The sequence below is a fragment of the Acinonyx jubatus genome, chromosome B4 (assembly GCF_027475565.1).
Source record: "Acinonyx jubatus isolate Ajub_Pintada_27869175 chromosome B4, VMU_Ajub_asm_v1.0, whole genome shotgun sequence".
Classification (NCBI taxonomy): domain Eukaryota; kingdom Metazoa; phylum Chordata; class Mammalia; order Carnivora; family Felidae; genus Acinonyx; species Acinonyx jubatus.
This window is the reverse complement of record NC_069387.1, coordinates 122,187,069-122,199,252: the sequence shown is the minus strand read 5'-3', so window position 1 is coordinate 122,199,252 and position 12,184 is coordinate 122,187,069. Positions and strand designations below refer to the sequence as shown.

Below are 12,184 nucleotides of genomic sequence, written 5' to 3'. Positions count from 1 at the left end.
AGACCATAGGGCACTAGTTGTTTACTGTTTCCTGGCATCAATTGCTAATTAACGTTCCCAAAAGAGAACCAGCCTTATGGTCTCCACATCAAGACCCACACACCACAGAGGCCATCGCCATGGCGACCAGACCTCCTCCCTTTGCTCCTAGCTTTCCACGAGACACGTTTCCTGGCGTGGAGCTTATTTTGCTCACAGAAAAACTCTTCATGATCAAACTCAATTTATCATGAGGTGACTTAACAAAAAGCACCCCCACAAAATTGAATCTTGGTAAACTGGTGCAGTGAGGTGGAGTTCTTGGGGGCATCTTGGACTTTAATAAACCGGCGTGGGAGCAGGGTGGCAGGTTCATCCACACGTGAACTTTCTTTGGGGGTGCTAAGGGAGAGACTGCCCAGCCCCTGCGGCTCTACAGTTTCAGAGTCCCGTCGCTGGCACCTGTGACCGTGGAGAATCTCTAACCTGAGCAGGTCTGTCTGAAAGCTCAGTCCAGCACCAGGGCATTTCTGGAATTCTTAATCCTTCTTCCCAGAACTTCAGAGCCATTATACAGAGAAAGGGTGACCAAGAAAGCAACCACCGAAGCTAAAATGCCAGGCAGTAGAAGGAAGTTTCAAATCCCTCAAGAACCAAATTTTGAAGTTTATCGTTCTCCCTCCCCCTCTCGCCACCTCCCCTCCAGAGATCGACGCACGGAGACCAAATCGAACAAGCGAGAAAGTTTCCAGGGCTTACCTGGGTTGGGTTGTAGAGCTCCTGCAGGGGGCTTCGAGACCCCTTACGGCAGCAGATGTCCACGCCAAAGGGGTTCCTCCGCATGACTGAGGAAAGAAAGTGAAGGCTCATCAGAAATGAGCAACAAAGGCTTGTGTGACAAAGAAAAAGGCACAGAGGTGGGGGAAGAAGAAGCAGGTAGGAAAGGAAGACAGAGAACCAGTTTCTGGCAAAGCTGTTATTCCTTTATCCAAAGGCATGTCTGCCCCAGTATTCAGGCATCTCTCCACACCCAGAGGACATAAATAATGCTCAACATTTCTTCCCAGCAAGTTTTTAAGAAAAGAGGACAGGCCTCTAAAACTCAGTGCAATGAAGCAACTTACAAAAGGCAGCATAAAGTTGTTACAAAACAGTTCCAGCCAGCAGCACCAGGCTTGGTAGATTTCAAATTCCACAGTCTTCTCCCTCAGTGATCCATTACAGCCTCTTATTCCTGGTCCCCGAGCACCCGGCCCTGGTCTCCTGAGCAGGCTGCAGCGCCTTCCCCCGGAGGGCTCTTCCCACGGGCTAAGTCAGACGCCCGGTCACCCCAAAGCCTCTTGTAAATTAGATTATCTTTAATGAAAGTGTCAGGTCGAGGAAGAAAGGACACGGGTTTATGGTTCTAAACAGAGGTGGAACTTAAAATTAATCAAAGAGGCAGAGTTAAAAGAACTCCTCAAAAACCAATGGCACTGAGGACACCACGACCTATTTCTTTTTAAGATTTCATTTTTAAGTAACCTCTACACGAACGTGGGGCTCAAACTCCCAACCCCGAGGTCAAGAGTCACGCGCTCCGCCGACTGAGCCAGCCAGGCGCCCGCCCCAAGAACTAATTTTCAGGGGAAAAGAACTTTCTTTTTTCATTCTTCCTGTCCCGGGCAGTCTCTCGCAGAGTCTAACGCCTAGTCACCTGCTGATAATTATTTGTTGAAGGGAGGGCGGCGTGGGGGAGGGAGGAACGAATGAATGAGCGAACGACCATTTTCTTCTCCTGCAGGAGGCAATTTTCTTTGTGGAACGGCATGGCTGGGGCATGGGAAGGACCAGGAAAGCGGACCCATCCACAAGCCTAAAGAAGTCACCGCTGTGTGCAGCAGCGAAGTGGGCTGCATTTTGTTGCCCGGAGCAGACGGCCTGGATGGGTAGCCGATTACTTCTGGGAGTTCTCCAGGTGAATCCACTCTTTCTCAGGCACCTCTTGGACTTTGAGCCACGTGGACACCCTCAGCGCAAACCATCAACTCCAGGAAACCGGAAGCTGCATTTTCTGTCCCCTTCTCCTTTACCCCCTTCCTACAGCGGGGTCAGCAAACTCTTCCCGTAAAGGGCAGGCAGCGCCTCAGCGTTGCGCCAGCCGCAGACAACACACAACGGGCGGGCGTGGCTGCGTGTCAACGCCCCTCCATTTATGGAGGCCGAAGCCTGAATTCCGGGTAATTTTCACGTGTCAGGAAGTATTATTCTTCTTTTGAGGTTTTTTTCAACCGTGTCACAGAAACAGGCGCTGGGCTGGCTCCGGCCCGCGGGCTGCAGTTTGCTGACCTCTGCCCTGGAGAAAGGTCCCAGGTATCGCTGGGATCGGCGGAACCAGCCCCCCGACGCTCTCCGAGCCCCACGGCCCTCTCCGGGGAGGCGATCTGCGGGCCAGTGTCCATACATAAAAGCTGTTAGGATTTGACTGGGCTGTGCGGGGCAAACACTGCCTCTTTGTTCCTCCACGGCTGCCTCGACAAGAAGGGGGAAAAAAAAATCCACGTTGTGTTTTTCTTTAATTTATTGCTTCATTTTTCATTTCCACCCCAAACGAGGTAAACTGTTAAATGCACGCAAGTTGCCCTCGGTGCACAATGACATAGCAACACTTTGGAAGAGAAAAAACAGCCATAAAACTTGTAAAATTATGCTCACGCCGTGCAAGATTAAACTCTCCCCATGGCGGCAGACAGGCTCACCGAGACTGGGGCTGCAGACCGCCGCGGTGAGAACCCCACCGTGGAGTCCATTAAAAGTCAGCTTTTATGGGGGGCAGTATTATTTAATTGGTTTATTTTTCTAATACAAGGCCTTTAAAACGCTTTGACCGTGTGGGGCCCGCAACACAGGCCCTTTCCCAAGGCCGTCTGTCCTTGGGGCCTCCTCCAGCCCTGGCCGTGCGGGCTTCGTTGGACGCCCCGTGAATCAGCTTTGGCTTTGGCACGCCAGGCCACAAAAGCCAAAGGGGCTTTGTGTGCCTTTTGCGCGAATGACAACAGTCTCACTATTTATGGAGTGAGTGCTCATTGTGTGCTAGGCACTTGGTTAAGGGTAATCCTTCCCACAGAGAAGGAAGTACTAACCTCTCTGAGCCTCTCTTGACTTCAGCAACTTGACCAAGGTCAAGACCATGGAGGCGGAAAGTTGCCCTGCCAAGACTCAAACCTGACTGCTAGGCTCTTCACATCCAAATGGTAGCAGTGGGGACCTACTGTGTGCTTGGGACACAAAGGAAGGGTTGGCAATTAGGCAAACAAGTGGTAAGTATGTTTATCCCACGTGTGTCTTAGGAAAAGTGGCATCAGAGAAGGCTGAGCAACTGACACTCACGGATGGTGGCAGCCACGGTTTAGAGAACCCTCACGGTGTGCCGAGCAGTTCACACATAAATCTGCACAGAAGTCTCACAGCGTGGGTACCACCGCTATCCCCATTTTATGGATAGGAGTAACTGAGGCAGGGGTAGGTAACTTGCCCAGGTCTTGCGACTAGGAAGAGGTGAAGACTGGCTTCTGACACAGGCAGCCCATGCTCTCAGCTGCTGCCATGCTGGGCTGATGGTCAAGTGCCAAGTTTCCTCCTGACCTGGCCCAAGACTGGGTTGGCTGGCCACTTCTAGGACAGGCGATCTAAAATGTAATCTGGTGTTACAGGAGTCATTGCGGTGATGTGATATGAGGGCCAGACTATTAACTAACAGTTATTAGTATACTGCATTCATCCAACACACTTTTCTCAAGCACCTACGTATGATATGCCAGGCATGGGCACGGGGGTAGAGACCCTCTCCACCTCATTCACATTTTTCCCCGGTGCTTGGCACACAGTAGGTACTCAAAAAAGCTTATAAATGAGCTAGGATTAAAGGCTTCCTTTTAAAAAATATTTATTTATTTTGAGAGAGAGAGAGAGAAAGAGCAGGGGAGGGGCAGAGAGAGAGAATCCCAAGCAGGCTCTGTGCTGTCAGTGCAGAGCCCGAGGCGGGGCTCAATCCCAGATCCCACGACTGTGAGACCGTGACCGGAGCTGAAATCGAGACGCGTAACCGCCTGAGCCACCCAGGTGCCCCGTAAGGCTTCCTTTATAAGCACCGGACAGGCATTTTCTGCTCCACAAGGAAGAAACCACCAGTGGCATCAGCACTTTTTTTTTTAAATAAAAGGTCTAGTGATCAAAAGCCCTAAGAAAGGAGTCCCCAAGGACATTTAACAGTGGCCTTCTGCCACCCACCCACCACCGCAAGTTTTATTTAGCTACAACACTTGCTTTTTTTCCTTTCTACACTCTAATGAACAAAATGCAAAACTGTTTTGTAAGAATCTAATTGGTTTAATTTACGGCACAATTTCTTGGACCCAGGACGTAGTCCAAGATACATAAATGAAGCTAAAATCAGAATCAAGCTCCCGTGTTTATTTTACTCTGATGAAGAGCACGTTGTTCTCAAGTGGACACTCCGCTCACAGTAAAGTGACAGCAGGTGACAGAAAGTTGGCTCACAACTAAGGAACAGAGCCCGCCTCACCCATTCCCTGACCTTGCCTGTGTCTGGGGGGGTGGAAAGAAGCTGCTGGATTGTTAATTCCAGTCGGATGACATCAAACCGAAAGGCTGTGGGGCCCTGGGTGGGAACTCATTTTTGATCCATTTCAGAAAACTGGAGATAGGTGGGATGCCCGGGGATTCGAGTCAAACTCCATCAGTTTACAGAAAAACAGTCGGAGTTGATACACTTGCCTCACCTCCCCAGGGTAGCTAGCAGCAGACCCAGGGCCGGAAGTCAGGTCTCATAAAGTACAGCAAGAGTTAATAATAATAATCATGACAACTACTATTTATTGAGAATTTATCACGTGCCTGATGCCTGACACCACGCTAAGGCTTTTTCTCACATTGCTTCATGGACTTCTCATAAAAACCCCAGAAGTTAGAAATAACGAATGATAATAATATCATTCATTCCCATTTTACAGTTGAGGCAACTGAAGCCCAGAGAGGTTAAGTAACTTGCCCAAGATCACACAGCCAGCAAATGGCACAACAAATGGCAAATTCAAACCCAGGCCTGCTTCCAGAAATGGTGGTCTTCACCACTGTGCCATGCTGTCCCTCAAGACGGCAGACCACGCCTGCACCCTTGGAGCCACCACCGCAGAATCTGTGCTCTCCCTCCCGCCAACGTCCAAAGTGAGGCGCTTCGTACTAAATCACCCAGATCCACACGGGCCTCCACTCCCCTCCTGCGGACAAATCAGCCCCAACACCCAACTGACTTCGCTCTCCAAATCTGGTTTTGCTAACAGCCTGAGCACGATCCCTCACCTACACCACGCTCTGAGGGTGCAGCAATGCGGTTACAGACGTGTCTTCCCCAAATGCACAAAATCATGCTGTGCCTGAGTGAGTACCGTCTGGGCCATCCATCAAAGCGAAGCTGGAATGGGGGCGTGTCTAGGTCAAGGGCATCAAGCTGGGAGAAGCGAGAGTGACCCCCAGTAATCTCGGAGGAAGCCATTCTTACATAAAGACAGGCCATCTGCTTTGTAACGGCAGGACCCACAGCCTGCCCCGAAAGGCCACTACGTCACAGCTCTCCCCATCTCTGTGGAGGTCACCAGGCTGGAGCTACAGTGAGCGACCATCCTGACCTGCCTGGGACTGAGGAGATTCCTGGAGCTCCGGACTTTGTCCAGGCTGAAACCAAGAGAGTCACAGGCACCGAGTAGCACCCTTTAGATTCAAATCCTGGTTTCACTATTAACCAGCCTTCGGGCCTTCGGTCAACTTTTTATTATTGTTATTTTAGAGAGAGAGGTACAGCATGAGTGGGGGGTGGAGGGGGAGAGGGAGAGGGAAAGGAAGAGGGGGAGAGAGAGAGAGAGGAAGAGAGAGGGAGGGAGAGAGGGAGAGAGAGAGAGAGAGAAAGAAAGAATCTTAAGCAGGCTCCACGCTCGGTGCTGACCTGGATACGGGGCTCGATCCCACGACTCTGGGATCATGGCCTGAGCCAAAATCAAGAGTAGATGCTCATCACACCCCCTTCAGTCAACTTCTTAATCTCCGAAACGCAACTAGACAGCAGTAATAGTGCCTACATCCTAGGATGGTTTTGGAAATTAAAGGAAAATGTAAAGTAGCCAGGTCCGTAGTATCCATGTGAAAAGTCACAGGCCTGGATCCTACAGCTGGCTCTCTTTGCCACCAAACAAGAGCCTCACTTGGAACCAAGTCCCCCCCGGACACTCAGATTTCTCCTTGGTGAGATGCAGAGGTAAAACCAGGTGGTCTCTAAATTCCTGACATCTAAGCACAGGGCAATGGGAAGACCCCCTGGAGAAGCTCGGGTTAAATGAGCCCTAGAGAGGTGCTGGGGGTGGGGCGATCAGGTGGAAGGGGCAGGAGGTATAGACAGAGGGCCCAGAGGGCAGCCACGCAGTAACAGAAAAGGAGGAGAGGAAAGTGTAGGCCCAGAAGGGTTTGGGAAAGAAAAAGCAACACTCAGCTTTGAGATCTATTTCTTATCAATTTCTGCCCAGTTTACAACCCACCACCAAAGGCTGGCCTTCTAGTTGAAACGAAGAGGTTTCTCAAATGAAGAAATACCATCTACAAAGAATAATTAATAATACAAAAATCGGAACCCCCCACCAAAAAAAAAAAATCAAACTCTGATATGGAAGCCCTGGGGGGGCGGGGCACGGGCCACACCGCCAGTTGCCGGAACAAAGCCCTCTTGTCACAGTGACCCAGGGCCTGAAATGCCACAGGGAGGGAATCAGAGTGGAAGGAACCCAACCCTCTCCCAGAAGCACCCGTGAACCTGGCCTTCCGGGAGCACTCATATTCTTTTAGAGTTCAGCATCTCCTTTGGACCACCACTCTCCTTTTAAAGCACGAAGGAAAAAATAAAAAACAAAACCCCGCTTTGACTCACGCACTAACATCAGAACCCGAATGAGTTGTTCTGCCCAGATTTCTGGAAGGAATTTTAGGACCAGAGGAAAGAGGAAGAGAAAAGAAAACAAAGGGGAAGGGTGGGGAGGAGCAGGATAAGCTACTAAAGCTCCCAGGATTCTTGGACATCACAGACTGGCTTAGAACTGGCTCAATCCCAAGTAGTTCCCATAAAGCTGAGAAGGAAACAGAGGTACGTAAGTCCTCACAACCACGGAGTCTGTAGCTAACACATCAAACTTGTCTCAAACACTCAGGAATTTCTATCTCTGGGAGATTTCGTTTTATCTCAAGGAATCTGAGGCTCTTTGGATCCAGTGTGTATTCAACACATTTCGCAAGTCCAGATGGGCTCAGGTTTTTGCGTTCCCCGTTTGCCCCTGCCAAAGAATTAAGAATCAAAACTCGTGTCTGGAGTCGGAGGCGTTCTGACCACTCCCCCTCATTTTCAGAGGAGAAAGCGTGGCCCAGTCAGGGGACAGGAGAGCCAACATTCCCACTGCAGGGCTGGAAAAAAGAGCCAGGCCTGCCCTACCCGCGGCCAGCTCATCCCTCACCTCTGAGTCCCTGGCAGCCCAGCCCCATGGTCCTCTCGTTGGCCCCCCTCCCCATGCCCTCTGCCCAACTAGGTGCTTAGCGCGTAACAGGTACTCAGCACATTTGCGTCAAATGAATGAGCTAAAACAACAGGTCAGGTGATCTGAGGGTTTAACCAAAGACACTGTTTCTGTTAAAGGGCACCAGGCCAGGCCGCTTACTACCAGCAGAAGAACAAAGAGAAGTTCAAAGTGTGTTAGCTGACATGCATCCTCAAAAGTATTTAGTTATTTGGCTTTCTTCGTTAAAGGAACTAAAACAAACAAAAACACAAGGCAAAATTAGTACGATCCGTTCCAGTGGAACTGGGGTGTGCCGTCAGCGAGTTCTACAAGCACTCAGGAGAGCTAGCCTTTATTACCGTCTCACCCCTACTCCTCACCACTACCCTGGAGGGCAGTGGTATCACACCCATGTCAAAGACAAACTGAGGCTCGGAGGGGTGGAAGAATTCACCCGATGGCGCAGCTTCGTGAGCAGCAGAACTGGGATTCAAACCATCCATTCTATGCACGCACATCTGTAGCATCTCCCCCACTCCTGTGAAATGAGCCTTATTAGAGCTTGTAGAGGCTGGAGCTGGAGGAAGCCAAGAAAAAGACAACCCTGAATATTGACCCAGGGCCCTCCAACCAACCAGGCTTCGGGGGTTTTACAAAACATTCAGCACACTTGTATTTGTAGGCAGCTTTTCAGGAGTCCCCAAACACAGGCAGAAGCCCCAGGACACGGGGGTTCGACCTGAGCTAACATTAATGCTCTATTACCAAACTTCAGTTTTCCAACTTCCTTTATCCACCTTCTCACAGTCCCTGCAATAACCCAGAGCCATGGAATACCATTTCAGATCTGTTTTTCCTCGTTGGAGACCCCACTAGCAACCACTAAAGAACACTGACGGATTTGGGTTTTATTTGATTTGGAAATCATCAGAACCCTTATGATAGCTAATTCCCATGTCGGTCTCCTTTCCCTACCGTAAGCTCCACAGACCTCCTGATGCCCAGCCTGTGGAGGTGTTGGCAGAACCAAAGTGAATTAAACTTTTGGCAGATGGAGGTCAAGGGTATAAATCCAAGAATTAGGTGAAAGCATTCCATATAACTCTGGAAGAGAAAAGTCACAGCTTCATCTGGGAGCCAGGAGATTTACTGTCACACAAACCTTCCACGGAGATACTCAGCTCTGAAGAACACACCATATACCCTACAACATTGACCTGCCAGGGAAAGAACTGAGCCACCAAACATACTGACCAAAACCGAGGGCCGCTGCACTCAACGCACGCCCTCTTTTGGGTGATTCTGGCCCATCTGCAAAATCTTCCCCAGAGCAGAGCGTTGTGCCCACTTCCAAAAAGCACAGAGTCCCTGCCCAAGTGCAAACCAGCTGTACCAGACAGGTTAATGCAGAATCAGGCACATCTTGGACAAGAAGAGCCTTTGGAGGCCATCTGGCTCAATGGCTTTCACACAAGCAAAGGGAAGGGGTAAATACGGTTGGAGAAAAGTACCCTCAAATTTGATTCCGAGTAAGCAAGACACATGGCAGGATGCAACTCTCAAAAACGATCTTTCTGGGGCGCCTGGGGGGCTCAGGCGGTTAAGCGCCCGACTTCAGCTCAGGCCACGATCTCACGGTTCGTGGGTTCGAGCCCTGCATCGGGCTCTGTGCTGACAGCTCAGAGCCTGGAGCCTGCTTCAGATCCTGCGTCTCCCTCTCTCTCTGCCCCTTCCCTGCGCATGCTCTGTCTCTCAAAAATGAATAAGCGTTTAAAAAAAATTTTTTTTAAAAAGATCTTTCTGGACAGTAGTGTTTACGTAGCCCACCCCAGGACAGCATGGAAGAGGTGAGGAGAGGAGGTGCCAGGCACTGAAACATTAAGAAACCCCAATCCAGTGGAACCCACCCCGCCCACAGCCCCATTCCACAGGTGGAGAAATGGGCGTCCAGGAGCATAAGTGATTCGTTCAAGGTCACAAAGCTAGAGACCTTCTGTCTCCTGTCCTTTTGCCCCAGCTTACATGTGATGAACTGGTATTTTCTATTCTCTTCTATTTTTTTTAGTACTTGTGCCAACTCATTAGGCCCTGTGCGCTCGCTGTTCCCTCACCTGTAATATTCTTCCCCCTGGTCTTGCTCACATTATCGGCTCCCCAGAGAGCCCCCACCTGCCACCACACTACCTAACACAGTCTGTCTCTTCTTTCTCACGGTCTCCCCTCTGGTTTGTTTTTTATCCTTCTTCAAGGCACCTATTGTCTTTTGACTTTTTTTTTTTTTAATAAAATAGTATTTATTTTTATTTGTTTTGAGAGAGACAGAGACAGCGCGAGTGGGGGAGGGGCAGAGAGCGAGGAGACAATCCCAGGCAGGCTCGGTGCTGCAAGGGCAGAGCTTGATGCGGGGCTGGAACTCACAACACCATGAGATCATGTGACCTGAGCCAAAACCAAGAGTTGGACGCCTAACTGACTGAGCCACCCAGGTGCCCCTATTTTATATTTTAAGTTTATTTATTTTGTGAGGGGCAGAGAGAGCACGAACCAGGGAGGGGCAGAGAGAGAGAGAGAGAGAGAGAGAGGGAGAGAGAGGGAGAGAGAGAGAGAATCCCAAGCAGGCTCTACACTGTCAGCACAGATTCCTGACACAAGGCTTGATCTCATTACCATGAGATCGTGACCTGAGCCTAAATCAAGAGCCGGACCCTTAATGGACTGAGCCACCCAGGCACCCCGAGGCTTTTTACTTTAAATGCTTTATTGGCCACTGCCCATTGCCACCATAAGACTCAAAGCTTGAGAGGAGAGACCCGGATTGTCTTATCTACCACAATATCCTCAGTTACCTAAAAGTGTGCCTAACTTCAGCGCCTGGATGAATGAATGAATGAACACATGAATGACTGAATTTGAGCTCTTTTCCCAAAAGATGAGAAACGAGACGATTTTTGAAACACAGTTACCCTAGTCCTATGTCTTCAAAACCTGCCTGCTAAGAGTCATCTGAGGTACTTGTAAAAAAGGCCTATCTCCACAGCCCCTCTGAATCAGGCTCCCCCAGAAAGAGAAGAGGAGAATGAGCACCCCCAAGGGATTCAGATCTCAGAAGGCTTTGGAGACACAGCACATACAGACGGTGCACATGCGGGGCAATCTGGAGAAGAGGAGGGGGAAACCATGGCCAGTGAGTTCAGGGGCCTGGGTGCAGGGTGTCACAGGGAAGGTCCTTACAAGGACCGGGTGGAGCCTGGCCGCAAAGGGCGTGCTGGCGAGGCTGAGGCATCTTCATTTCCTTGTTGACACCTAACTCCTTCCAGAAAGGATTTGAGGCTAGACTGGGAAAACATTCATGTGACTCTGTAGTCAAGAGGGAGCCCCTGGAAACCATCTTTGAGGCACAGAACAACACAAACGGGGTTTTGCCAATGTTTTTAAGTTGTGCTAAAATACACACAATGGAAAATTTACCAGTTTAGCCGTTTTTAGGTGTGCAGTTAAGTAGCATGACGTACATTCACACGGCTGTGTAACCGTCACCACCAACCGTCTCCAGAACTTCATTTTCTCATCCCAAAGTGAAACTCTGGACCCATCAAACACCAACTCCCCATCCCCCTCTCCTTCCAGCCCCTGGCAACCACTATTCTATTTCCTGTCCCCGAATTTAACGATTCTAAGTACTTCACACAAGTGGAATCGTACAGTATTTCACTTAGTACAATGTCTTCAAGGTTCACCCATATTGTAGCAGAAGTCAAAATCTCCTTTTTAAGGCTGGGTAATATTTCACTGTGTGCATAAACCACCTTTGACATATCCAGTCATCCGTCAATGGACACTTGAGTTGTTCCCACCTTTCGGCTGCTGGGAATAATGCCTGTTCCAAACACGGGCGTGCCTGAGACATCCTGCTCAGACGTGAAGTGTGAACCTAAAGGGGCCCCTGAGGCTTCTGGGGGAGCGTGCTGGCTGGGGGCCTCCGAGCGGGCGCTGTGGGGACCGTAGGTGGCCACAGGAGCATGGTTGATGAGCGCCAACCCAGCAGGGAGGTCTGCCGTCAGCTCACGCCTTAACCAGGTCTTGGAGCCCAGCAAGGAAGAGGAGTGGCGTGAAACTACCTGCTGGGATTTGGCTCCTGCACAGAGGCATCTGAATCAGGCCTCAGAGATGAGTGTGGGTGATGGGTTCCGAGAGCCATGAAGAAATTCCAGGCCACTGAGGCAGTGCCCCAAAAAGCTGCTGGAGAAGATGCCCCCCAAATGGAGAGAGCAAGACCGTTTCCTTAAAAACCCAGCATGATTTCAAATTAAATACAGAAAATGTCCACAACAGGACAATATACAGAAAGTAGACTAGTGGTCACCTAAGGCCTGGGCGGGATGGCGAACGACGGTAAATGAACCTAAAGGTTCCACTTTAGGGTAACGGAAATATTCTCAAATTAAATTGTGGTGATGGTTGTATAACTCTGGAAACGTACTAAACGTCATTGAATTCTACACTCAGACTAGGTGCATTTTGTATGTCAATGCTATCTCAATAAGGCTATTTAAAAAAAAAAAAGTATAGAAATGTTTATGAGGAAAATCCAGAAGATTAATATTTTCAAGATT

General features: G+C 49.7%; 1 protein-coding gene across 5 annotated transcripts in view; it reads right to left on the bottom strand.

The window, feature by feature from the left end:
- Nucleotides 1–12,184, bottom strand: part of CHST11 (carbohydrate sulfotransferase 11) — a 260,994-nt gene that overhangs the window by 134,470 nt on the left and 114,340 nt on the right. For 3 of the 5 annotated variants that reach the window (XM_027070953.2, XM_027070954.2, XM_027070955.2), the window contains exon 2: nucleotides 739–824. In XM_027070953.2, coding sequence (XP_026926754.1) covers nucleotides 739–824 — 86 coding nt within the window. Of the gene's footprint in view, nucleotides 1–738; nucleotides 825–1,103; nucleotides 2,669–3,101; nucleotides 3,876–12,184 lie in introns of those variants that run through there. The other 2 variants (XM_053226673.1, XM_053226674.1) reach the window with 2 other exon arrangements.